This window comes from Prunus persica, chromosome G8 (assembly GCF_000346465.2).
Source record: "Prunus persica cultivar Lovell chromosome G8, Prunus_persica_NCBIv2, whole genome shotgun sequence".
NCBI lineage: Eukaryota > Viridiplantae > Streptophyta > Magnoliopsida > Rosales > Rosaceae > Prunus > Prunus persica.
In genome coordinates, this window is record NC_034016.1 from 21,607,798 (window position 1) to 21,635,642 (window position 27,845).

At 38.0% G+C, this 27,845-nt stretch overlaps 6 protein-coding genes and 1 non-coding gene across 9 annotated transcripts; 3 read left to right on the forward strand and 4 right to left on the reverse strand.

Moving 5' to 3' along the window:
- On the reverse strand, nt 611-1,510 carry LOC109950746 (phosphopantothenoylcysteine decarboxylase subunit VHS3). Its single transcript, XM_020570777.1, has one exon. It carries the CDS (start codon nt 1,312-1,314, stop codon nt 814-816), a length of 501 nt encoding a protein of 166 aa, XP_020426366.1. The 5' UTR covers nt 1,315-1,510; the 3' UTR covers nt 611-813.
- On the forward strand, nt 5,317-7,958 carry LOC18768296 (rho GTPase-activating protein 2). Its single transcript, XM_007199753.2, has 4 exons — nt 5,317-5,853; nt 6,219-6,339; nt 6,439-6,789; nt 6,891-7,958. The coding sequence occupies exons 1-4, from the start codon at nt 5,534-5,536 to the stop codon at nt 7,515-7,517; spliced, it is 1,419 nt and encodes a 472-aa protein (XP_007199815.1). The 5' UTR covers nt 5,317-5,533; the 3' UTR covers nt 7,518-7,958.
- Nucleotides 10,754-15,081, reverse strand: LOC18767075 (RNA-binding protein BRN1). Its single transcript, XM_007199808.2, has 9 exons — nt 14,764-15,081; nt 14,441-14,523; nt 13,052-13,103; nt 12,780-12,905; nt 12,601-12,680; nt 12,068-12,247; nt 11,539-11,872; nt 11,298-11,441; nt 10,754-11,217 (listed from the first exon to the last, which is right to left on the reverse strand). Exons 1-9 carry the CDS (start codon nt 14,933-14,935, stop codon nt 11,090-11,092), a joined length of 1,299 nt encoding a protein of 432 aa, XP_007199870.1. The 5' UTR covers nt 14,936-15,081; the 3' UTR covers nt 10,754-11,089.
- Nucleotides 16,998-20,274, reverse strand: LOC109950642 (mitochondrial substrate carrier family protein ucpB). Of its 2 annotated transcripts, none has more exons than XM_020570263.1 (9): nt 20,195-20,274; nt 19,804-19,921; nt 19,395-19,456; nt 19,083-19,319; nt 18,823-18,993; nt 18,609-18,658; nt 18,011-18,143; nt 17,777-17,814; nt 16,998-17,547 (listed from the first exon to the last, which is right to left on the reverse strand). In XM_020570263.1, the coding sequence occupies exons 2-9, from the start codon at nt 19,913-19,915 to the stop codon at nt 17,451-17,453; spliced, it is 900 nt and encodes a 299-aa protein (XP_020425852.1). In that variant the 5' UTR covers nt 19,916-19,921; nt 20,195-20,274; the 3' UTR covers nt 16,998-17,450. The 2 variants fall into 2 exon arrangements, with proteins under 2 accessions (XP_020425852.1, XP_020425853.1); XM_020570264.1 differs by having other exon boundaries at nt 20,051-20,263.
- LOC18768957 (U1 small nuclear ribonucleoprotein C) lies at nt 20,343-22,996 on the forward strand. Its single transcript, XM_020570265.1, has 6 exons — nt 20,343-20,511; nt 20,596-20,638; nt 21,065-21,106; nt 21,189-21,456; nt 21,991-22,266; nt 22,695-22,996. The coding sequence occupies exons 1-5, from the start codon at nt 20,504-20,506 to the stop codon at nt 22,251-22,253; spliced, it is 624 nt and encodes a 207-aa protein (XP_020425854.1). The 5' UTR covers nt 20,343-20,503; the 3' UTR covers nt 22,254-22,266; nt 22,695-22,996.
- On the reverse strand, nt 23,189-27,300 carry LOC18768575. 2 transcript variants are annotated; one of them, XM_020570262.1, is made up of 8 exons: nt 27,090-27,300; nt 26,646-26,933; nt 24,406-26,447; nt 24,062-24,331; nt 23,840-23,920; nt 23,614-23,725; nt 23,462-23,522; nt 23,189-23,363 (listed from the first exon to the last, which is right to left on the reverse strand). In XM_020570262.1, exons 1-8 carry the CDS (start codon nt 27,142-27,144, stop codon nt 23,321-23,323), a joined length of 2,952 nt encoding a protein of 983 aa, XP_020425851.1. In that variant the 5' UTR covers nt 27,145-27,300; the 3' UTR covers nt 23,189-23,320. The 2 variants fall into 2 exon arrangements, with proteins under 2 accessions (XP_020425851.1, XP_020425850.1); XM_020570261.1 differs by having other exon boundaries at nt 23,462-23,528.
- On the forward strand, nt 27,434-27,505 carry TRNAP-AGG. The gene has a single exon. It is a non-coding gene; the product is annotated as a tRNA-Pro (tRNA).

Genomic DNA, 27,845 nt, shown 5'->3' on the forward strand with positions numbered 1-27,845 from the left:
CCTGTTTGTATTCTAATTCTTACCTATTTATGAAAATTTAACATATTGTGTTGCAGAGGAGATTCCTATAGAGTATAAGAATTTGTTAGCTTTTCTTATGAACGAGTTTTGTTGATCAACTGCTGTATCTACCACTAAACCTTAAACCATACTTTACTGTGAAGAAAGTGGAACTCAATCTCATCAAGAACCACTGCTTTTAGCTGCATGTTTCTTTTTGAAACCACTTTATTGGTCTAGTCACTCTAAAGACATACATACATACCGCATAGGGAGATATCCATCAGAATCCGAAGCGCATTGCCAACAGTGTCACATAGTGCAGCACTAATGCCTATTCTTCTGTGTTCAATTTTCCAAGTTTAAATATATATGTCTGTGTTAATATATATCCACATATATTTTGAGTGGGACAATTTCCTGGTTATAAACCAAGAGCTATTTCTGCTGATATAATTAACAAGTCCCACCTCTCTCCCTAACAATAATACCAGAAAGAAAGTTGGGTAATATTCCAGAACCTATAATTCTAAGTCTAATGCCAATCTAATACAACTGGAAAGAAATATACGATACATGGTGTGCAGATAGTGAAAAATGATGAGAACAATGATATGATCATCTCTGAATCTGTTATATACAATTTCTATATATCACTTCAAATACAGAACTGTTTAACACAAACCCCTTCTAAATTCCCAACCTGCCTTTTTTTTTTAAAATACAGGCTTAATTTTTCCCCCACCTCTTGAAGAAAAAGAGAAACAACCTGAAAATTGATGACTCGGGAAAAAAAGATGGAGCCAGCCAGTCTTATGATGCCAAGCAAGTTTCCCAGAATAGCCTGCTCTTCTCCACCTCATTCAACAACTCATACTCTTTGGTTGAATCAACAGAGACAGTTGATTTCAGCTGGTGCCCCATTAATGGCAATGGCATCCCAATATTATTATGTTCACCACCACCCCATCTTTGATGATAGACTGATGAACATTCTTCTTCTTCATCTTCTTCTTCCTCGTCCTCGTCATCATCATCGCCATGACTATATGCTTGATCAACGGAATCACCCTGATCATCAATATCATGTAGCTCATCATCATCAACATTAGGAATATCAGTTGAATCATAGCTACATGATTGAGCATCATCTTCAGCCATGGCTAAACTGGGATCAGGGTAATTCTGATCAGCCTCAGAGTCACCACTGGCTTCAAAGAGCAAGAAAGAAGACACATCCATAGCCTTAGGCATAGCATTCGTCTGCTTCTGCACGTCCGTGTTTGCCTCCATAGGAAACCATGAATGAATCATTTCAAACACACAAAAATCAAATTCTCTTTTTAACGCTGCAAAAAATAGGCAGGCCTAAATAAAGAGGAATAATAAGAGACGTCGCAGGCAGGCTGTCTTGTTTGACAATTAAAAAAGTCGTGGGGGCCTCCTCCTATATATCTTCCCATCGTCAGGTCGGTCTCCTCTCAAAATAATATTACTAAAATATCTGGATTGATCAAAATCATGGGCATGATAGAAAAATTATGGAAAAGGGAACTTGTTGAAATGGACATGTATTTATAATGAAACATGTGGCTGGCTCGCTGGCTTCTAGAAGGAAGGCAATACAACTAATAAGCTAGCCTTGTTATGCTATAAATGGCTGATCGATCAAATCAACCTAATCTTCTAGAAGGAAAAAGTTTTACATGGATGGGCAAAACTTGAAGGGCAGTTCATATCTATCCCATCCCATGTGCTGCCACGTGTCTGGCACATGGCTTTGCCTAATCTCAACTTGATTACTTGATTTACTTGCTTTGCTCCATGCCTGCCCCCCCATCAGAATTTGTTGGCGCATGTTTATCTTTTGCTTTTACTGTTTGTGCGGGCTACCGAAGCTTCCTTTTTTTTTTTACTTTTCTACTAAAATATTTGGTATTATTAGTTCACACAGCAATCTCTCTCTCTCTCTCTCTCTCTCTCTCTCAAAAAACATACAAGTAACAAGTCTCTAGAAAATATGGAATGAATGAATAAAATTGTTAGTCAAAAGTATACGTGTTACTAGACAGATACTTGTCTAGTAACAGTTTTTAGTTGACAAAATATTCAAAACGACCGAAAGAAGAAGACTTGATGATATAAGTAAAAAATATTGTGTCATTTAATGGAGAACTAGTTTAATAAAACTATGTACTAGATAACGTACGTATTGTTTTCTCAAAGTGTTTATTTATTTATTTTTATTTATGCAGATTTCAGAAAAGAGTTCTAGTTTAAACTCTTCTAGTTAATTTGGATTTGGCCGGCGTGCTGCATGAATTTCAAGGAAATTCGACCAAGAAAAAAAGTGTTTAGCCTCATAATTAGTAGTGATGACCAACACAACACTTCCAACATAACAAAAGTGTCAATCAAGATAAAGAAATAAATGTCCTGATGTTTAGCCACTAATTCTTGGAAAAAAAAAATTGAAAAAGAGTTGTTCAAACTTGTTCAAGAAAAGTACACACCCCTTTTTTTCTCCATTTCCTTCCTGCAAGAAAAGATTGTCCATATGCCGTAAGTTTCAATAAAATATCTTAATATACATATACATAAATTTTCCCCTGTGGATATTCAGACGTTATTATCATGCGAATGTCATGTATTTTGTACTATACCTCCTTATTTTCTTACATGTTTATAATAACATCCGCATGATAATAACATGCAGACATCCAAATAAATAAATATATATCTTTTGTGATCGAAATTAATTAACTTGCCTATTTGACTGGGAATTAATTAGTATATATAATTATTGGCCTCGACATCCACATGCACTCAAATTAAGGTTCAATTCAACTAGTGCTTGCTTGCTTGGTCTTATGTGTTGTGCTGTTTACATATTAGAAATCTGGTTTGTTTGTTAGTGTTGATGAATCAGATATATATATATAATCGTGTGGTGTGGGGCATCAAAATGTTCCTTGAAGATTGCAGGCTGACTTGCAGTGCAGATGGGGAGGGACTAGGGAGGGCACCAAATGTTTGAAAAGGTCCACTGGATGGAGCTAAGCTGTCCTTATTGTACTCGGTCATAGCCTAATATATATTTGAAACGTGAATTTTACGGCGTGGCCTCTTCGCAGCTTTCAAACACAAGAATATCGATGGAGAAGGAGACAATACTCAATCAAAAATGAAGAATTTGCTGGGTGGGTGGCATACATTTTAATTTGTCATTTTCTTTCTTTTCTGGTCCAAAACTTGCTCAATGCTTGACTTTTGTGTGGCTGGTAGTGGCAGCATCCCCTTAAATTTATTATCATATTAATTGAAATTAAAAAAACCCAACTGGTAAGTATCATACAAAATTAATACAACTTGCTATATATAAATTTGGAGTTCTAATTCATTCATTATAATATTGAGGGTTCGTTTGGAAGTGATTCTGAATAATTTAATAATCATTTTTATAAAAACAACAGCACATGACTCTCCACGGTCCACCCTATATATATATATATGAACAAATTGATTTTGTCATTCATTTTTCTTTATGGGACAAGTATTTCTGAGTGACTATTTAGTATATCCATGGATTGATTGTTGACTGACCACCAAGTTGGATCTTGGAGTTTCTTTTATATATATATATATATATATATATATATATATGATTTTAGGCAATTAATGTCTCAAATGCTTGAGAGTTCATATTTCTCATTGTACATGGTCAACAATCAAAAAATAATTGTACATGGTAAACCTGCCAATAGAGTAGTCATACGTATCATCATGTACGGTTCGCATACATTCACATAAATACAAATTACAATACAATACAATACACCAGGTGTGTTACGTTACACATGTAATAAAATGAGTTCATTGTTGTGGAGAAAAAGAAAGAATACTGGCTCTGTCTGTGTGTCCTGTAATTAAGTACAAAAGGACTTGTCCAGAAAGAAAGAAAAAAAGTACAACAGGATGAAATGTATGGCAATTGACTGACCCCGAAAAAAATGTATATATAAATAAAAGAAGGGATTAAAAAGAAAATAATGAGTTGGTAACGGGATCTAAAGTTTTGAAATTCGAATAATTCTTAGCTCAGGGCGGTGGGGCCCATTTTGTCGGAACGATGTCGAATCGAATGTAACAAAGATTCAATCTGGTGCGCTCCTCTTCATAGTAATAGATAGTAACTTGGATTGGATGGAACCATTCAATTTCAAACGTCGAACAAAGAAATATTAAAACTAGAGTTTTCATGTGTATGTGTCTAAAATAGGACAAGCTTATTTACAATGGTATTGGTGGATGTGGATCTAAAACGTGCAAAAATTCTCAGAAAACATGGAGCTATAGCCAAGACAAAATGACAAATATTTTGGCAAAGAAAGAAAATTATGATATGCCTAATGCAATATCACAGACATTTGATCCAATTTATTTCCTTCCATTATCTCACAGTTTTGTGCTTTATTCGAGTTGAGGAACCAAACACAATCATCATCTTCAACGGTCATATCCCACGAATTCAAATTGTTTTGTTTTTTTTTTTGGTTTCCCCTAAGAAAGAAAGAAAAAAAAAAAAAAAAGGAAGAAAGAAAGAAGAAGAATTTGCTTTGTCTCCAAATTCCAATGAGCATTATCAATTCCACCTGGATTTCTGATGGCTGATGGCTGAAGGAACGTCATTTCATAATTTCACTTTACTAATAATGCTCTTTTGTTCGTTGCTTCAAATACAGTAATAGACCCTGTTTCATCCAATTAAAGTAAGGTTCTGTTTAGTTAATGAGAAATGAGATTTAGAGATAAGAAATTAATTGTTTTCTCATGTTTGGTAAGTTCAGATATGAGAAATCGTTTCCTGATCCATGAGAAAATATGGGGGAAAGTGAAGCCATCCTCTCAACTTGGGTTTTGTTTTCCCTCCTCATGAGAATGTTTGGGAAAATGAGTTAATATTAAATAAACATTTTTCATGAAAATTTTATCCTCATTAACAATTTAGAATTATAATAAATCATTAAATGCATTCTTTTTTTATTTAATTTAATATGGGTAAAATTGAAATTTTATATAAAGAAAAATGAAATAAAGTGATATATCTTGATTACTTTCCCAGCGTTACCAAACGTGGGAAATGAATTTTTCATTTTCTATTCCTTAAAAAATAACATAAAAAATAATTTCCGATAAAATTCATTCTGTAAACTAAACGGGCCTAGGTTTTAATTGATTTCCGTCTATATATGTATAAGACAGAAAACACCGGGGTGGGGGGCTTTTTGAGCCACTCGTAGAATGGCGCCTTTGTTATTACCATCAACTAGGAGGTCAGATTACCCAAGATGGTGGATAAAGTAAAATTTGAAACGGGTGGCCGTTTGAGCTTGAAACAAAACCTCACACATTTAAACCCCTCCCATGCTGATATTTGAACTCTCTCTCTCTCTCTCTCTCTCTCTCTCTCTCTCTTCACTGCCAACACTCACTCATTCTAGAGAAGAGATAGACTAGAAAGACAGAGGTAAAGATGACAGGGCTTGTAATGGTGACAAGGGGAGGTGGGTGTGGTGGGAATATGAAAGGAGCCAAGGCAACAAAGAGCTCAGAGCTGGAAGAGCAGAACCAGCTCCCTCTGGTAGCCTTTCTCTTGGCTGCTATAAGGAAATCCATGGTGGCCTGCCATGTTGAGCGAGGTGAAGAACTGATCTCCGCCGTCCATCACTTGGACATCGGGTGGCCCACAAATGTCAAGCACATTACTCATGTCACCTTCGACCGCTTCAATGGATTTCTGGGTCTTCCCGTTGAGTTCGAGGTTGAGATCCCTGGTCGAGTTCCCAGTGCTAGGTAACCAAAGCTCTTGTTTTTGCTTTCTGGGCACTCTTAGATTTGTCAAATTTGACTTGGGTTTTGCTTAGAATAATGCTTGGAAATGGAAAAACTCTTCTAAATTAGGCTGTTTTTAAATCTCTGCGTGTTGCTTTCTGAGACTCAACTGCATTTGAACTGATTTAGCTCTTTAACTTTAATCTCCTCGATTTTGAAGTTGGGGAAACACACAGTTCTTTACTTGGGGCAATTGCTTGTCCCTACATTTTTGGTTGCTGAGATAATGCCTTATAACGTAGATGTTCTAATTGAGCTAACAAAGGAAGGTAGAAGTTCATTTTTACATATAGTCTAACTTGTTGTAACTCATCTACTTTTCACAGTGTAAGTGTGTTTGGCGTCTCAGTAGAGTCAATGCAGTTGTCTTTTGATTCAAAAGGGAACAGTGTCCCTACCATTCTCTTGCTAATGCAGGAGCGGTTATACTCACAAGGAGGATTGAAGGTACAAGTTTTTGTTTATATATAAAATATATACCATCTTTTTGGGGTTTTTCTTGTTTCTGTATCAGTCTTCTTACTAGTCCTTTTGGAAGTTTTGCAGGCAGAAGGAATATTCCGTATAAACCCGGAGAACAGCCAAGAGGAGATTGTGAGAAACCAATTGAACAGGGGTATGGTGCCAGATGACATTGATGTCCATTGTTTGTCAGGTCTAATTAAGGCCTGGTTTCGAGAGCTTCCTTCGGGAGTGCTGGATGGACTATCACCTCAACAAGTACTTCAATGCGAAACAGAAGAGGACTGCGTTGAGCTTGTGAAGCAGCTAAGGCCAACTGAGGCTGCATTACTCAATTGGGCTATTGATCTGATGGCTGATGTTGTTGAAGAGGAAGAATTCAACAAAATGAATCCAAGAAATATCGCTATGGTGTTCGCTCCAAACATGACTCAGGTAAATCTAAAACAGGAGAAAGGAGGTCATTCTTTTGCCTAATATAGTTAAATAGTAAAGATTGACAGATTATTTCGTTTTGCAACTCTTTTCCATACCAGATGTCTGATCCTCTGACGGCCTTGATGCATGCTGTTCAAGTAATGAATTTGCTTAAGACCTTGATTATTAAAACACTAAGAGAACGTGAAGAGACTGATACTGGTTCGTATTCGCCCATGTCATCTCGTTCATCTGATCATCAAACAGACGAAGACTTTGATAGCCAGCAAGAGATGGAGATGGAAAGTAGCTCTGAGTTGAGTGGACCAACATCAGATTATGATGAGAATCCCCACAGCAGCCACAGAAGCGAAGACCGAGATGAAGTCCGGTCACTAAGTGAGATAGAAGAATGCTTCTTGAGACAACTGGATGAGATTAAAACTGCCACAAGTAGTTTGGAAATAATGGATGAACCAACAGCTCAGTTAGATGGGGATTGTCCGAGTCCTCAAAGCAGCTCCGGCTTCAATGGGGAGTCTGGCACATCATTTTCTGATAGCAAGAATGGGAATTCTGGTTTTAGTACAAGTGACGGGGAAGAAGACTCTGGAAAATGTATTGTAGCTGTGGAACAGGACATGGATACAGAGATCCCTGTATCAATAGCCTGTGCTAACATGGATGAAATGGAGATGGTGGACAAATTTGTGGAGCCATCGATTGCATCTAGCGGATCTGTTTGACCAACATTTCATCTTCTGGGTGATTTGAACATTGCTTTCTCAGTGGATTTTGGTGTTCTGTCAACGGTCTTGTTTACTTCTGTAAATGGTATGATGTTTGTGAGAGGATTTAGTTGAACCAAGCAAGCTTGGGAATGCAATGCTTGCTTTGTAGCTCTTTGTGACTTGTGAGTAGTCAGGTTCAGCTTTGGGCTGAACTTATGTTTGGTTTGTAATAGAATAGGATCTCTAACCTTAACATTCCACTAGGATGTGCTTTAGTCAGAAGTTTAGTCTCACTACCGTGTTAGTGGTGATCTGTGTGTAACTCTGTTAGTTTTTCTTAGTTTTTCTTAGGGAGCTTGATTCAGCCAGTCTGAAATTGTGTGCAACTCTGTCAGTATGTTGTCCCTGACATGAAATTTGGATAAGCTCATGTTTGTTAAAGGTAAGCTTGCTATCTGTGTATTCTTTCTTCATTCTCTGCTTAACAGCATTCAGAAACTGTCAACCCTACAAGATCCCTGTGGCATCCCAATATTCAAAACGAAAACTTAACACCCACATTACAAGGAAAATCCGAGAACCAGGCTCAAGGTTGAGTATAATTATGCCCTAAATCAGCTAATGAAGGTCCATACTCGTCATAGAGGATTTTAAGAAAGCTCAGGCTGACAATCGGGAGCCTTGAGCCAATTTGGTTTGGGATCAAACTAGTGCCCAAAATAAATATGTAGAGTATCATATCCGACTTCATTAATTCCAAGTCTCCACTATATAGAATGAAGCTTAAATATGGCACACTTAAGAAGAATTACGTGATAAACCTCACTCCCACAGGGTAAAAAGGTCAAGTCAATTACAACAAAGCGAAACAAAAGAACATCAAACTATATTAACTTGTTCTTACAAGAGGACTGGAAAGTGAAACATTGGGACGAACCAAGAAGCACCCATGACTGATATCTGAGACTTCATTGTTGGGCCTCAGAGATTCATCGATCATTAAGCCAAAAAGGCTGGAAGGATGCCGCATCGAGCTGAAGCATCATGAAGCTTTGCTTGCTGCACAGATCAAACTACAGATAAAGAACATTCAGAAATTGGTCCTACCGCAGTCTAACCAACAACCAGCACTCCACAAACAAATTATCTATTTAATAGACCTCCATACATGTCATTTCAAAATTTCAATAAAAGATCCAAAAGAAGGGGGCCAAATATTACCAAATGCAGAAGAAGAGAAACAGTGCTCAACATCCAAGCATGATGACACATCAGGAAATTTATGAGCCTACTAGTGTTCAAAACTAGACATGGATACCTGATTACAGCGGAAGAATCCAGTTGGATAAAATAGACTAGATTAGATTTGAACATAAAACATACCCAAAATGACCATGAAATAATTATGGCCGACTGCTTTATACGCATACCAATGTCATAATGATGATAATATGCACGAATAACTACCAGCATCGACTATATAAATACTTTCTTAATAAACTAGATTATATCTGAACATAAAGCATACCGATGATGATCATGAAATATGTCGTAGTTTATTAAAATCCACGTAATATCAAAAATAAAAAAAACATTCATATGACAGACAACAATGTCAATCCAGATTCTTCGACTTAGGTCATCCTGAACCCTACTCATTACTCAATCCAAGTGGTCTAAGTCTCTGCATTTCTCTTTTTTTTTTTTTTTTTTCCGAAGTCTGCAGCTTAATATGCTCCATTACAAGTTATTGTAACTAGGTCAACTCACAGAATGCTCTCCATGATCGCCACAAAATCTCATCCATTTCAAAAGCAAGGGATTTTATCACAGGTGAAGACACTTGTCATCCACCAAAGAAAACCACCACCAGCTATTACATGTTTATGTGACCACCACACATACACACAAGACAAACTTTGAACTTGTTCAAAAGTGCCAAACTCTTGACTACTTATATCAGAGGCCTTGTTTGTTAGGGAGGGCTAGATTGGACTGGACTAGACTAGACTAGTAAAATGCTTACATTTCATGTGCAATCAAGGCATAATATGGATATTGTTGTCTAACTTGGAGAATGAAGGAGCACTATTCATAAGAGGTTGATGACTAAAACTTATCCCTCATAATCCCACCATTTTCAAGGGGATTAGGGGGGATAAGTTTTAGTCATCAACCTCTTATAGAGAGTCCCCATTCTTCCTCAAAGTTAGGCAACATATCCATATTATGCCTTCAATGCACATGAAATGTAGGTATTTTTCTAGTTTAGTCTAGTCCTCCCTACCAAACAAGCCCAGAATGTACATAAAAGGGTACTACATGAATAAATATGAGAGAGAGAGAGAGAGAGAGAGAGAGAGAGAGAGAGAGTTCTGCTTAAAACAAATAATAAATACTCATCAAGCGCACCAAAAAGGATTTATTGAGGTTTCTAAGGTTTATGGCATCATACCTTCATCAACTACAATCTGGACTGCAACAATAGTGCCTTAAATTCTTGCATCTGCAACTAAAATATGGCTCATTCTCACCTGATAATTTGACAGTTCATAGCAAAGAAGCAACAACTGAGACCAGAGATGCAGACTCTACGTTTACCCTCCAACAACAGCAATGTTTATGCAGTCTAGTACTGACGAACAACAGCTAAGAATACATACAAACATGCTGAACCTTCAATCCAGTGCTCCTACATCTCAAAACAAATGAGCCCAGAGAACACATCTCCAACATTACAAAACAGAGAAAATCAGCATGCTGGATGCTAACTTGGAAAAGACCAACACCTTGAATCACAACAGTCTCATCAGTAAACTCCACGAAAGATTTAACATAAAGAGAAACAAGTACATATTAATTGGTAGGCAACAAAACTAGATTCAAATTCAACCTAAATGGCAAAAATTATTAAATATAGATAATGAACAAGAGAAGATAAAATATGGACTAGCATTAAAATATAAATCAGATGCACAACATTCAAATTATGATTTTCACAATGGCATAGACAACCACTTTATCTAACATGGATTCTGGTACGCTTATACAACAACGCACCTTTTCTACTAAAAGAATGCTTGTTTAGCTACTTAATATCTTCAACTTCAAGGTATGCCACATAATTTGGAAAACAAACTCTTACAACAAGAATGCAGAGGGGATAGCTTGCTTTATACTTAAATAAGTCAGGATACAAGAAGTGCCTAACCAAGAAATAAATGAAAATATGAAATAATGTCTTTGAACTCTGAAAACAAAAGAATCGGGGATCAATTATCATGAATGATTCAACAAAATTATACAACCAGATGTTCATGAGGGAAGAATCAATAAATTGATAGTTACTGTCTAAATGAACTTTCATGATTCACAAATTACAGATTGTATTGGCACAGTATGCACCATGAATTACAAGTTTCAGGACTTTCATTCCCTTGAGGAAGTTACACGTAGGATGGAATAACCCATATAATTGCAGATCAGCTAAATCCACCCTACAATGTTTGATGAAGTTGAGTTGACTCCCATACATTCGGTTTGCATGCAGCCGGAGAAATTTTGTCCTTGCATCACTCACCTCCAAATCAATATGGTTTGTTCTGTTTGTTGTCTCTCTTAAGCTGAACCTTTAATTTCTTACCACCTAATTGGTATCCATTCATCACACTGATAGCAGATTGAGCAGACTCTGGTAAATCATAACTTACAAATCCTGAAAATTGAGACTGATTAGAGGTAAAGATTTCCACATAGCTCACATGACAATCACAAGTAACTAGAGGATATTCTCACCAAAACATTTGCTGACGCCGGTTGCTTTATCAACAAAAACCTTGGCACTCAAAACCCTACCAAATGCTTGAAAAGCATTGGCAAGCTCTTGATCTCCAAATTCTTGAGGTATGTGATAGATAAATAAATTAGCACCAGGTGGACCTAAGTCAGAGAAGATAAGAGTAATTGACAAAATACCACCACCAAGAACTTTATTTTTAATTTGAAAAAAATCAATAATACATGTATAGATAACAACCTTCAACCTGACCCCCAGAACTTCTACTCGTGCCTGAGGATGTTGCTGGGTTACTGTTCACGACTGTAGGTGACAATGAACCAGGTGAACTCAATGGCCGGTGACTCATCATTCCTCCAGGATACATCATCGGATGCTGAAGACCTGGAACTGCAGGATAAGCAGAGCCCACATAACTTGCAGGAGGCATAGCAAAATTTCTGGGGGCGATATTGCGAGGCCTGATACCATGCAAAGCATTTCCTTGGTTTACAGGGCGTATCATATTATGGAAACCTGGTTGGTTCGGCAGTCCAGGTAGGCGGTATTGCATAAGTCCATATGCCCCAGGAGCCTACAGAGGAAATGAAATGACATTACTCCATTACTATATAAGACAATATAACAAAAAACCAGAATATCAAGACATTAAGTCAGGAGTTCATATATAGGTTAGGGCATAATGCCAAAGAAAAGCTCCAAACGTGCTAATGGTTATGCTTTCTTCTTACCATGAAAAAATAAAAGTTTACAGAGACATGAGACTGACCTGATAACCATAACCATTATATGAAGGAACATAGCCCATAGGTAAGGCTCCAAATAACGAAGGATGTTGTGAATCAGCATTTGGCACATTAGCAGCCTGGGAATGAGCTTTCTGAGCTCTCCGAGCTAGCCTTTCTTTTTCTGTGTCTGCCCACTTGACAACTAAAGGAACACTTGAACCCTAAGAACGCAAGCCATAAGAGTGGATTATAGAATTGTACCAATACATCCATACTACCAAGTCATAAGCAAATGTCAATGATAAAATTCAACTCAATCAGTCAATTAGTACGGCATACAAGCCTTTTAAATAACTTCGATAATAAGACACAGTCTTCAATTGCTGACTCATTATTCATCATTATTGTCCACTCAATCAGAAAAGAATATATGTTTCTGCCAATGCAGGTGTCTTGTAAATATTTAGAAAGGGGGGAAGCCAACCAGCAATAGAAAACAGAGCCTCCAATACGAATTACATAAACAATTTTCAATATACATTTCCAGCCACCAAAGCATGTATTAGACACAAACCTCCATTTTATACTTTCCATTCATGGCTTCCAGGGCAGAAAGAGCTTGTTCTTTTGTCTCATACTTTAAGAATGCACAGCCTGCCAGAAGAGAAAGACACGGTAAATTCATTTACTAGTTGAGGACCAGTATATTTTAGAGGTTCCCTAGGAATAAACCAACCCTGTGGGGAAAGTTACCTTTGCTCGTTTGCTGAGAACCTCTTAATATCTGCAGGTCCTTTACTGTTCCATATTTAGAGAAAAGAGTAGAAACTTCAACTTCGGAAACATTCTTTGGAAGCATACCAACAAAGAGCTTGTGTTCTGGATTGAAGGGGAAGGCGAAGATTAGTAATCAGGGTCCATACAATAATAAATAAATAAATGGGATGAAAGAAAATACAGTAAGCATTGGTTCAACAAAACTTCATAGGAAACATCAGTAAATAAATCATGAAAATATATTACACCTAGTCTTTCCAACTCGCCATCAGCATACTTCACTTGCAACGGACTAGATGCCTGAATTGGACAAAAGAACAGGGTGGCTTTGAATCAGAATGAATAACAAAACACATCAAGAGCACTAAAAGCACAAGTTGTGAAAAGTTAGCACTGGCCTAGGGAAATAATGCGGACAGCCAAAAATATTTTGGTTGACCTTATATTTTCCATCAAGTAATACAAATAAGTAAAGTCACATTAATCAGTTGAATCACAATTCATTAGCAGGCATAGGCAAGAGCCCAACTGAGAATCTTGCCTGGGCAACCACTTGAAGGTCCAGCAAGGCCTACATAGGCTCCCCCAGTCGCTCTAAGACCTATGCCAGGAAAATTCCAAGTTGCATAAGCACATATTTTATATCAAGTTGTCCAAATATCAATCTGCTAATCATGATTTCTAGTGGATAAACTGTACCAAAAGAAGATTGCCTAAAATGTGGGCCAAATGGTCAATAGTTTACTCACATGATCTAACTAAGGTCACTGATATTTGTATCTTCTGAAACAAGCATGCAACCTTCTTTGTTTAACTATTTTGTAAATTGACACCACAGCTATATTTAAGCTTGGCTTGATTGCATCAATTTTTTCAGGGTACTATGGCTTACTAATCATCATGCCCCTTACAACTTTGACGGGGCAGAACCAATTTTTCACTTCAATATGTTCATATGAAGAGATTCTGCTCTTATTTTGTGGGACATTATACCCCATTTCTTATTTATGGTCATGCTCTTCCACTGCAAGATACTGGCAGTATAATCTGCATTACTATATGCAAATTATAATATACAGTTCATCAATTACATCCTACAGCACCTCCTATGGGATTGGAAACATGTTCATTTTGCCTATAGAAAGTACCTAAAGAGAAATTTGGCTAGCCCTCTGTAAAAAGGATGAAATTGTTGCCAAAGGAGCCTATTGTAATTTAACAAGGAAAGAAAAACAAAGGAACTTTACTGAGAGGCAAGTCATTTCACTTTTCCTATGGAAAATTAATTGCAGAACGTTTTGGTCACAAGTGTCAACATTGTCGAATTAAGTCAGTGGGTATGGTTTAGTTACTATTAAATGTTCAAATACACACAAGAAAGTATAACAGTGAATCTGTGATCGACAACTAGTCAAAGGCTACACACCTGCTCTTCCTGTATAATGTCAAGTGTTCAATCATTAAGAGATAGCTTACGGATGACGTATGAAAATCATTCTAATCATACTTTAGGGAGGGGGGGTGGGGTGGGTGGCGGCGGCATAGATTCCAATCACATTCTCCGAAGTTTGAAGTTACCAACTAGAACAGCAAAAGAAGGACATCAATCCATTTAAACAGATACAAATTGCACTAACCCCGGGCAAAGTCTTCTTATTATGACACGCATCGACCGCTTTATCTGCCTCCTGCCTCGACGGACATATCACAAAGCAACATCCTGCAAACACACACAAACACCGAAGCAACAAATTAGGGTTTGAAAGATCAATTCAGGCACTCAAACGCTACAAATCTCAAACACAATTTTCTAAATCGCGGAAATCACACACATTCTCTACCAAAAGCCAAACCAAGAACGCACATTACTCTCTACTCAAAACCAAATCACGAACTAGTAGAGAGAATGCAAGAGAGAGAGAGAGAGAGAGAGAGAGAGAGAGAGAGAGAGATTTGAAACCTCTGGAAGCGCGCGTCGTCTTGTCCTTGATGATGTTGACTTCGTCTACTAGAGCGAACTCTTTGAACATTGCGAGGAGTTGAGCTTCGGTCAAGTGCTTCGGCACTTGACCGACAAACAGCTTCACGCTGTCTTCGCTGTTCAACTTTCTCTCTTTCTTCCCCTCCGCCATTAATGACTTCACTATCTCTCTCTCTAACTTCTCGGTTCGTTTGTATTTATTTTCTGTCTTGTTTCTCTCCGCGTAAAAGGATTTTGAGCCTTTGTTTTTCTTCGTAGAGTCGTCGAAGGGAAAATTGGGGTGCTCCTGGATGGCAAAGTTGGATCTTCATTAGATTTACTTATTTATCAAAATAGTTTTTAACCCTCGGATTCCAATTTATTTGCGGGACTGCCACTTGAGAGCGGTTCCAGTTCTTCTACCTATGCCTTGGGGTCAATTTGTAAGGGAACTGGTCGCAAGGAGTGTGGACGATTTTACCTTTATATCCTTACATCGTCGTCAGCGGATGAAATTACGATGCGCCCAAGTCTACGTGTATTTATTACACTTCAAAAAGTATAATAACTTTCCCAATTTAATCTTGTTGAAACACAAAGAATGAATATTGTTTTTTAAGAAAATGTAGACACTTTTCCAAAAAATTGAGTGACTGCCCGAACATGACAGCCCTCACTCAACATCAACGTGCCAATGGAGACAACAATAATATTCAAAAGACGAACAACAACCAAAAAAAAAAAGGACAAAGGACAAAGTTTTGCTTGCTCTGTATTTGTGTATGAACTTAATTATTGTGAAAGAAAGTTGTCCTACCTGTTTTCATTTTAAAATTAAATAAAACAGTGGCATGTCAAAGAGTTGCTCAATTTGGGCATGTGAATACGAGCTACTCCAACCAGTGTACTGTGTATCAATGGACCAAAAAGAAAGACACCCTAATTCCCCTGTCATGCCCATCTATGTGTTGGCCCTTTCTTGTATTTATTTAGTCCATTCTCAACATTCCTCCTGCATATGCAGCACCAGGAAGACATGTATATAATAAGCCATAAGATACATGTATGTCCCGTTGGAAAACTTTTGGGTCTTGCCGTTATGCTAATTCACGTGTTATAATTTGTGTAAATGATAAGTTTATATACTATGATATAATATTAATGAAAAGAATACTTGTAATAACATGAATGTATTACATTAGGTTCTGGTGTTAATGTCATATTGAAAAATTATCGTGTGTTTACAATCTAGAAACTGTGATGATCATTACAGCATTTTGAAAATATTTATTTAAAAGAAAAACTTCAATTTAGATTTTTAAGAAAAATTAAAAATAAGTGTTGGGGTTTGTTTGTTGAGTCGTTGACTACTGAAGATGGAGTCGTTGACTACTGAAGATGGGGTCGTTTTCACAACAAAGGCCGTGTCTTCAGGAAGAAAGCAGGTGAGGATTTCGTAGGGAGGGGGGGGCCGGATGGTAAATAAAGAGGGAAGGGTAGGAAAGTAGTTTAGCGTGGAAACCGTGGCGAAAGGATAAGGACGCCAGACTGTCCCGCCAAAGGCCAAGGCTGTTGGTGCTTCTGCTTCTCCTCAAAAAGGCTCCCAAGGTTGTCCAACAACAGTTACAGCGCCACATCACTGTTTAACGTTGCAACTTGCACGGCTTGCGTGCACAGAGACAAAACCACTGACTTTCACTTAAACTTAGGCATGCATGGCTTTTGTTTACTTCTCCAATCATAATATATTTATCTTTTCCACCAAAAAAAATTTACTTTAAATCCAAAGTGAAAGGTCGTTTCCTTTTTTAATAAGAAAGCGAAGAAAATATTTTATTGACGGCAAAAGGAAAATATATTTCTATTTAAAATCCACTTTCGATAATGATTAGGAAAATATATTTATTGGACGCCACCAAGAACCAGCTCACATGCTGGTGGGACCCAAATCCTTGCGTGCCATGGCAAGCTGGAATATCTCTCCCGGGCCGGGGTCCAAAACTGCTAGAAGTGGGCCGACGGTTCGTTTTGAATTAATTTGATCAGCTATAACTTGACGTCTTTGACTACACGAGTATGCAGAACCAGGACCCATTTGGCAAAACTCTCCTTAAAGTCAAAATACAAGTTAGTTGTACCTAAATCTCTAATCAAACACATACAATGAGGTCTGGCTGGCTTGCACATAAATCTTGTTGCTTAACAGTAGATAGATAAGGGAAAGGTAACAAAGATGAATGAAATTTCATTATTCGAGTGTTTGCACGTATCCGGAGCTTGTTACCCGAAAAATATAAAAACCATGGAGTGATGCAATGAATCACCATTTCTTTTATTCTTACACAACACGAATGCAAGGGACAAGAGTTACTGGAGATACACTGTTCAATTAGATACACCCAGTCTCGAGCGAAAAAATGTGGGATCGTGGTACACAAAAGAACGTGATCAAAATAATTGGAGCTTCTTCCTAAGGGATTTAATGACATGCAGACCTTATTCATAATGATCTCCTTAATAATGCAATGGTACTGTAAAACCACCTAGAAAACTCAAGAACAAAGCTAGCATAGTAAAAAAGAACTCCCCTTCCCCTAAATGGGAATTTGTGGGAATGTGTATCTTCCAATTGAAAAGAACTCATTACAGCCAGAAGAGTCGGCGATTGCAGATTGCTGATCCCAAGGCTAGATTGCGTTCAATCCAGTAAGCTCACGCAACTTCTCACACAGTATGAAGGTAATTGTAGTTTGTGGACCCAATCTTGCAAAAGTTGCAAGGCTCCTGGCAAGTTATCACCTTATTAATATTGTACTCAATGGCATTCTAAGAGATTAGGCACCACTAATTCTCTGTAGTTACTCAATCCCAATACATTCTAATAGATATTGGAAAGTTTGAAGCTTTTCAGCAAAATTAACTTTCAACAGTGAGCAATAAGTGTGTCTAGATTGTATGGAACCAGATGTGTATACGAAAAAGCACCAGTATTCGGGACTGAAGAGAAACTCACCCCTTGTAAAGACCCTTGGGGCCTTCTGTAAGCATAACCTGAAACCAAATATTATAGAACATCAGATAAGAAAGATAGGTGACCCTGAGATTCAATGAAAGTCATAGTCGACTACGAAGTATGTAAAATAAAAGCTACAATGACAAGTAAAATAGGACCAGGTTATCATGCCCAATTACACCAAAAAAGCATAACTAAACTGCAATAGAAAAGAAGAGAATATGTAATGTATACCTGGTATGCACAGTGAAATCCATTTTTATAGCTTCCCATCCTTTTAGATTCCTTCTGCAACATCAGACGGGTTTTTATCATGTCCACTGGCGCAGTTATGAGGGTACTCGCCATGCCTGCGACTGTGCTTGAGCTTCATAAGGTGCAAAATATGGTTAGTTTTTCTCCATATATTTGATAAAACTACGAAGTTGACAGACTTTTCAAATTACATTCTAAGATGAGCTGCTTCTGTTTTAAACAAGAACAATATAAATAATCTCATACAGAATAGTGGTCAACCTGGAAGAGAATCACCAGGCTAGCTCTTGGGATTACCAGTTTATGGGAAAATTCAAACAAACATGAGACTTTAAAAAAACGCTCCCATTCTGTTAGTCATACAACTTTCCAGATCAACTTATATGTCCCAATAAACATAACTTCATCCTTCTTCAGTTTATACTTCTTTGTGCAACTGCATGCGTTTTAGTGGCAGCCACTTTAAATTGTTTTCAAAGTGACAAGTTCTCAGAACACCAAGTTAATCAACTTTGCTTGAAGAAAATGAAGGATCTTAGACAGACAATAAGAACGTTCACGATAGTGTCATACATACATGAGATGTAGATTGAATCCTTCTTCAAGTGATGTCAACCTGATCAATATCTGCAATCATAGGAAGTTGGGACAAAACCTGAAAGTCAGACAGAATTAAAAGAAAAATGAAGACGGATTCTTTTCATACTGCCAATCAAACATTAATGATTTAGAAACAGTGGAAATTACTTCGTGGATATTCAAAGCGAAAAATAGCATGCTTAGAACTTGACCCGCTTGGTTTCATCATATGTTGCAAGTTGTGATGCAGTCAACGTAGCAGCTCTGGCCATAGCAGGGCCAACCCCCTTCCAAAGAGCTTTCACTCCCTCTTCAGAAATCATCCTACGCAGTTCTCCCGTTGGCCCACCTTTACTCAAGTGTGGATTCATCTGTAACCGCACCTAATGGAAGGAAGCAAATGATCTTAAAGTGAAGTCTCTGAAAAAAAGAGAGAAAATATGTTCAACTAGGCTCTCCATGGTGGCATTACCTTCAAAACCTCAACTGGATTCGTCAGTGCAGTTGCAATTGCACCGCCAAATCCTGCAGATGCAATCTTCGCAAAAATATTGGTCGACCCAAAAGCCCAATTGAAGGCATACTTTGAGGGCTCATACAAGCCTAAACGGAGACCCCCATAAAGAACAGACCTTGTCAATGCTGGTGCCAACCCAAGATACAAAAATCTTGGCCCTTCGTTTTTAAAAGTTTGGAGAAACAATCGTCCCTGTATATCAACCCTATCACCTCTGATAAATTGGATGAAGATATGCATGAGCTAAAAAGAGCTGGAGAATAATACCATTCCAGTAAGGGGGCCTTTCTGGCCAACAAGTTGCATTTGCAGCCTAACTTTGAGAACATCTGCGTCCCAATTTGACATTAATGAAAATTCTTTACATTTAGCAAATTTAATACCATAATCTCTATGACACTTGGAGCAATCCCAAATTTATGCAGATCAACCAAACCAGACTTTGGAGAAGACAACAAGCTATGCATCACCATATTAACAACAAAATTATGCTATAACACTAAGCACACAATGAGCTCTGATTTTATCCATCTAGCATTCACATTTGACAGTAACCAATTGATTACAATTTTCAAGCACCCACCACAAGATTACAAGTGCAAAATTCACACAGGCAATCGAACATATTGGAAGCTGAAAAAGTAAAAGAGTAAATTTTTTTGCTTTCAGAAATTACCTAGAGGATGAGTTACCGCGGTGGCAGCCGCAACGGAAAGTCCACTCGTACCGAAATGATAAACAACATCGGACGGCGACACCGCCCAACTCTGCTTCCCATTCACTTTCATTGTCCGCTGAATATTTCAATTAAAAACATTACAAAAGCTACAAGAAAAAAAAAAGCAAATATTTTTATTTTTGGGCTGAGAATTCTAAAATGTTTGGGATCCGAGGATCCGAAAAATGAAGCTTCTGACTAAAACCTTTAACTATTTGGCTTAGCTTATCTTCCATTTCCATGAAAAAACAACATTGGAACACATATTCTGTTTCTTTTTTTCTTTTCTTTTCTTTTCCTCAGTTTTCTCGGGAATCAAACAAAAGTTAAGGTCCGACGTAGAAAGAACCTGAAAGCAGAGTTTCCGGAAGCGGATTTGCGTTCGAATTCCGACTTTGGAGGTATGACTTGCGCTGTTTATGTCGAATGGGAAAGAAACACTGAGTAGGATAAAAACGACGAGTCGTTTTGTAACACGGACTCCATTTGATTCTTCGTTTAAATAAAGAGGCCCACAGCCCACTAAGTTAAAAACCTTCGTCTTTCATCACCGGTAGCCAGAAGCTTCTTCTTCTTTCTGTCCCTAGGGTTTTCTGGATTAGTACAGCTTCACTACTTCTCGATTCTCAACCCCAATTACTGCAAAGAATTCAGAGCAATGCCTCGGTAACACCTCTATCTCATTCATTGGATAGCTTTAATGATTCTGATCCAAATGACATGAATTTTTTTATATCTTTAATGATTCAGGTATTATTGTGACTACTGTGACACTTATTTGACCCACGATTCGGTAACACTTCTCTCTCTCTCCTCTTTTTGGTTTTTGAATCGTATTTGCAAGTATGATTTTACTTTTTCCGAGAGCTTTCAATTTGCTTTTTGATAATTTTTGCTAAAGTTAAAGAGTTAATCACATTGAGCGGAATTTTTTATTTTGGGTTTATGATTCTGGGTTTAGTCAAAATAAATGGGAGAATAGAGTAGCTGCTAGTTGATTGACGTTGGGAACTTTCGGGTTATTGCCATCGAGCCTTTTTTAGTTGCCCATGTGTTCATCACTTGCAACTCACGGATATCTAATTTTCTTTTTCTGTATGCATGCATTTAAAAAAAAAAAATTATGTGGCATCTTTCATGTTAAGCTTACTGTCCGCAATGAGGAAGTGAAATCATGATCTTCTCAATTGCTGACAAGTAGTTTTCCTATTTTTTTCAGCCTTCAGTTAGAAAGCAACACAATGCTGGTTATAAACACAAGGTATTGTTGGTTTCTATGTCATTAGAGTAAATCACCACTTCCTTTTGGCCTTCCCCTTCACTGATTTTGTGCCTAACTTCAGGCAAACGTGAGGTTGTACTATCAGAAATTTGAGGAGCAACAAACCCAAAGTTTGGTTGACCAAAGAATCAAGGAGCACCTTGGCCAGCACCTTGGCCAAGCTGCAGCTTACGGGCAAGTTGGTGCAGCTTACAATCAACATTTAATGGCTCAGCGCCCCCGTCTTCCTGTTCTACCAACACCTGGTATGCCACAAATGCCTGGAGGTGCACAAATGGTCCCAGGGATGAGGCCTCCAGTTTTGCCAAGACCTATGCCTGGAGCTCCAGGTAATCTTGAATACAGTATATCTTCATTTCTCGTTGGCATTCCATTGTAGTGCTGTTTCTGTGATTTATTTGTATATGTATTTTGCATGTTGGCGTGCATACTTTTTGCACGGCTTGACCAAACCAATGTTTTGCATTATTGTTCTGTTATTTTTCATTCTGGGTTTCTGATATATGTAACTCTGTTGTTAGAGACTTTATGGATTGCTAGTCCTGCTACCTACTTGACATGAGACTTCCGTTACGTGTAGGCAGGGAAAATGGAATGCCTTTTCGTGCTCACTTAATTATTGCCCTTTGGTGATCTGTGTTTTATGCAATCAATTAGCATCCCTTTCTCCATGGCTCTGAACAATTGCAATGGTGTGTTACCTTGTGATGCAGCTGTGTTCTAGATCCCATTGCTAACCTGTTGTTGTAATTATAATTTTTACTGGTCAAACATGCATCAATATACTGCTGGCAGAAGAATTTTACTATATAATAGTAATGATGTTTTGTATTGAATCTTTTGCTTTTTCCTGGTGTTGGCAGGAGGATATGGCTCTGCTCCGCCCATGATGCCAATGATGGCTCCACCTGGTGCTCCTGGAATGCCTGGTCAATTAAATGTTCCGATGAGGCCTCCCACTATGAATCCTCCACCAACAGTTGCTGGCAGCACAGCACCAAATGCTTCTGTTGGTGTCCCTTCTATGGCTCCACCTCCAATGTATCAATCCAATCAAACACCACCAACAAGTGGAGGCTATGATGGTTTTAATCCCAATACCCAACCTCCTGATTCTAGTCAGTAATGTGGTCAAATTGGTATGTGGTATTTCTGTACTTAAGAAAACTGAGGCATCTTGCAACAGTGTGTAAGTTCATGATGTAGGCACCAAATATATCTGTTTGCATCTTGTTTTAACAAAAATGCAGTGCAAAATTCTGTGGACCTGTGGTTCATAAAATTGCTGGGCACAAATGAAGCTTTCAATTTCTTTATAAATCAACTGTCCAAACCAAAGTTGCAACAGTTTCTGATCATTTTTATAAGTTCTCCAGTATAATATGAGTACCTCTTAAACTTGTTAAGATAAAGGAAAAACTAGAGAAGTCTCTATTTTCAGAAATTATTGCATTTTTTTATTTTATGGTGTATGAGTAACCATGTTACCCTATTTTATGGGTGGGATATCATGTAATTGGGACTTCCTGGTTTTCTCATTGGACTTCCATGGTATTTCTCATCACAGGCAATCACTTGAAAACCAGGGAATATCATTGGTGTTGCAGCACCTTCGTTCGAGAGGTCTTCTGCCATAATTTGGCATAATGTGCTTTCATCAATGTGATGTGAACCAGGAGCTTGTCATTTGTTGTTAAAGGTGGAAATTGTGGGATCGTGAGAGGATCCTTCCTATAATAGTAGTGGAAATTGTGCAATTTAACATTTTTGTAGGCCAATTGTATCCCTTCTGAAAATCACACATCTTATTTTGATGGTTCGTATTTATTAAAAAATGTGCAGTCATATACAAAGTTAAAATGTGAGGCCGATTGCAATAACATGTTTTGGGATCTTATGGTGTGGCAGAGCCATAGGGATCTTGTAAATGATGTTGGATTTTAAGCTTTTCTTCCCCCAACTCATTTTGATCGTCTCTTGAGCCCTTTTCATTTCCTTATAAAAAAGCAAAAAGAACAAAATTGATAGAAGGATTGATCCTTCCGACATCCAAACAATTTCCAGGACTGTATACCAGGTTCACTACAATCTGGAAAACATGAAGTAATCCGAACCGATATGGCAAAAACAACACTAATTACATGATTTTACAGAGTTTTATTGGTTATGCGGAAAGGAACCAAGGCTTAAGGCCTATGGGCGATTCCTCTTGCCAAGAGCTGTGAAGAGCCGATGTCTGCAAAGCCGAAGAAATAGAGAAACAAGGACTTCTTAGACTAATTTCCCAAAGCACACTAATTAGGCTTATGTTTCTTTTACAAGCATAGCACTGACCTCTTGTATTCCAGTCTCTGAATAACTATGCCATTTAGCACAAGTTCTGAACTGTAAACTGCTGCTCCTGCACGGCATAATATTTTATAAGAGCCTAAGTTACCGACCGAGACAATTTTATATGAAAGAGAGGATGGATGAAATGCCGTTACCTTTCTCAAGTAAAGGCAGACAGATCGCACGATCTTCTTCACAAGAAAGAATCAAAAGATCCTCCAAACTCTTTTTATCCTTTGCTGCAGGTATCTGAACCTTCTCCACTGGCTGAGGAACATATATTTATTTAAATTTAAACATGCATAAAAAGGGTAATAAAATCATGGAAACCAAGAATGGATACTAACTACTAAATTATGTATGTAATGACAATACATATACCTGGCCTTGAACTGCCTTCACCAAGCTAATCATCATTTCTCTATCAGGTTTTATGTTTGGCGTGATGAAGACTTTTTCACCCTGCTAGTTAAGCAGAAACTATGTTATAGGCAGCACCATAAGGCCAAACAGGTGGCAAGACAGACATCAGTATAAGAACACCGAGGAAAGAAAAACAGTATTATCTTTAAGTCAAAGGAACAACAAAAGCTTATACATTACCTTTAGAAGCGGACACCGTTTTGCAAAATCCAGTGAAACAAGCATGCTAAAGCCAATTTCCTTTTCCTTTTTGGCATCCCTCAGAATGTAGCTTTTCTCACTAATCAAACAGTTTGCTTGCCCACAACTCTCAAGCCACAAATGTGTTACCACTGGTTTACCAAGAGCAATGAATTCCAACATATTCCTTGTACGCGCAAATTGATCTGCTACAAAGTGTGTTGCATCAATAGAACATGATGCAATGGATAGGCCCAGTCGTGCAATGACCTATTAGGAGAAAAGAGGAAACATTAGATGTGGATTGTCTAGCTGTTTCAAAATCAGGCAAAGTCAAAATCTACCTTTTTCTGTTGCTTAATGATATCATTATCCAAGTGCTGGCTAAACAGAACTCGAACATATGCCATATTTCTTCGCCTTCTCAAATCCTTCCACGTGCAATCCATTATTGACTCAGGGATACCTAGTCCAATAAGCTCTTTCAAAAGGGATGATTTGGGCAAGTTTTTGTTGAATGGCTTTCTGTGATAATCATGAGACAGATATTTGGATGATCCCACGTTTATGCCAGTGGTAGAGTTAGATGGAGCAGTGTGTTCTGAACCAGATAATACTACTGAAATTTGGCTTTTTACATCAACCAGCGATGTAGGATCTGTGCTATCTAGCTTACCAGATTGCAATGCCGGCAAGGTTCTGTCAGAATCTTTATTCGAAGAATGCTGAGGTGGGCAACAATATAACAATAATGACTGTGCTTTCCCCTTTATATCGTTGCAGCTTTCTGGCATTTCATCACAAGGGGAACAGCTGTCCTTTCCATCAACTATTGAAAAAGGAGTAAAGAAGACAGTAGTTCTGCGAGAATTGCCTCGGGCATTGAGACGTGTTCTTTTCCCTTTGGGATGGCTCCATAGATCTAAGATTAAACTACTGGCGTTTATGTCTCTATCTCCCTCAGATGAAACACATAATTTGGGACAATTTTCTTTGGCACTGATTCTCTTCTTTCTCCTGTAGGTAATAATATCATCCTTCTTAACATTGTTCGTCCCTTCTACTGGCTCATTAGATCCACCCTCAACCCCTCTGATTGTTTTAGATGGATGAGCATTTAAACATCTCTTCTTTCTTCTGTATTTAATAATACCATCCTCCATAACATTGTTCATCCTTTCTCCTGGATTGTTGGGTCCATCCTCAGTCCCAAGTAACTTACCCCCGGACTTTGACTGTCTAGTCTGGTTGGAAACAGAAGAATAATTCTTACAATGCCCTTGAGACTGGCCTTTACCAAGCAAGCTGCGCCCAGCTGATATGGATGAACTTAGATTGTTCTCCAACACTCTAAGGTTGGACTCTCCAGTAGCTCTCTCTAGCTTTCTATTCTTGGTAGGTTTAGGAGACTGTCTACATAAATTTCCATTGGCATCAGCAGAATTACTAGAGTATTCAGAAAAGAATCTGCTTCTTTTCACTGTTGTTTGTGCTGCCAAATCAGGATCTAACTCCCGACTCTGAGATTGCTTTTGAGATGAAGCAAATCTTCTCTTTACTGTTCTAGTGGAACGCTTTCTTCGCTTTGCATTCATGTTAATGGCTTTTATCTTTGGAAAATCACTCTTTGGAAGAGAAGGATGTTCCAAAAGTGCTGTATTCTTTGTAGCACCTCCTGAAACAACATCTGCAGTGTTCTCCATACCTTGATAAGCATCAGCAGAATTGCAGTCAAGATGATCCCCATATGCTAAGGCCTGCATAGCTTCGGCAGCAATTTGAGTGTTAAAGCCAACATCAAACATGTCAACTATATCTGTTCCTATGGCACTAGCTTCTGACTGCAGTCCTGTCAATTTTGTATCTAACTGTTCTTCCAAATCATTAACAATTTCATTTTCAATCTTCTCTTCAGATTCCGTTATTTCCTTATGGAGGCTTTGAATTATTTTCCTCTCTTTGCTCTCACCACCCGAGCTAATGCATATGTTATCATCAACAAGCCTGAATTTCTGATGCCCAACAATAGATCTCTGGTTGCAGTCTACAAAATCAATAGATGATTGTATCTTCTTGTTAAAGAGATACACCCCTCCATGCTCCTCAGGAGGATCAACCCATTCAAAGGTTTTTGCCCTCTCAATTTGAGACTCAAGTTTAACCATCCTAGCCAACCTTTGAGACCCCTTTGTCCTTGAGACAGGAGGGGATTTCTCCTTGATGGTTTTCCTGTGATCAATTCCCGGAGAGCCACCCAGATCATCGTTCAACGACACAAAATGATCCACAAAATCAAGTGCATTGGCTTGGGATGACTCCCCCCCGGGTTCCTGAGAGCCAATGTAATTTAACCTTGTAAGCGGCGGAGATCCCTCATCCTTTCCTCCTTCAAAGTATTCAAATAAAAGAAAAGTTTTCTCAAAATCACTTACTTAAGATTCATTAAACACATATTCCACATAAACATTAAGTTATATAACACCAACCGTGATGTGATGAACAAAAACAACACAAAAAGAAGGCCCCATATAAACAATTGAAAATTTTCACAATTTCACCTCCAGTGCAAATAGTATATACTAACCTGGACCGCATTGCAGATGATGAAGACTGAGCTTTTGATTAGACAAGACATGGGCTTTAACAGTCAATATTCTACTTCCATTTACTTCCTCGTCCTCACTGTCAAGCACCACTTCTTCCTCGTACTCATGCATACCAGTCCCTGTCTCGTCACCAAAATCTGAATGATCCAGTAACTGGGTTTCCTCCATGGATTGGCTATCGAGCACAAAAGTATCTTCAAAGGGCACAGTGTCTTGGAACTGTAGCTGCTGCTCCTCATCTTCATCGACACATTTGAGTTTATTTCCTAATTAGAAGCCAACAGAAACTCCAATTAATCAGACCTAATATTCGAAATGCAAATCAAAACAGCAACATACGGATCAAAAACACCATTTCCCTGAAGAATCGTCAGGAAGAGAAAAAAAAAAAAAAAAGAACAATCTTTGAAGATCATCATTACCAGATGGATGAGACGGAAAATCAGAGGTCTGGGCCTCAGTGTGAGAAACAGCCATAGCCCAAAGAGGTTGGTCAAGCACTCTATCTTTGAGAGAACAAATCACTCTTCCATTACCCAAACAGACTGAAATTTGGTTACTTTAGTTGTGTTGGAGAAGACATGATATAAGCAGGGAAATTGAATTGGAATTTGGAAGGTTTTGATTGGAGGGCTTTTGTTAGGGTTTGGAGGGAAAAATCAAAATTACAGACAGGCTGAGGATTCTATTTTAGCGAGAGTTTTTGGAGGGAAAATATCTGATTTCTATCTATTATATTAAATAAAATTGCCAACCTCTAACATGTGGGCATTTGGTCTAGTGGTATGATTCTCGCTTAGGGTGCGAGAGGTCCCGAGTTCAATTCTCGGAATGCCCCTCTGATGTTTTTGCTTTTTGCTTTTTTATTTGAGCTGAAATAAAAGGACATAAATAGTAATACCCCCCAAGAATTCTAGCTAAACTGGAATACTTTGATGATTTTATCCTTTTAATTTCAGTTATGTTTTTATATTTTTACGGGCTGTTTGTGAACTAATGATCTTACAATTGTGAGTTGTATAGCAATCTCTTCTTCCAATTCCAATGTTAATTTCAAACAAGAGTTTACTCTAGAAGCAGTTGATTTCTTCTTCTAGGCTAATTTTGTGTTATATTTCTTTGTAAACGCTCAATGATTATGATATTCAGATTTAGGGTTTTGGATTTAGAATATGAAA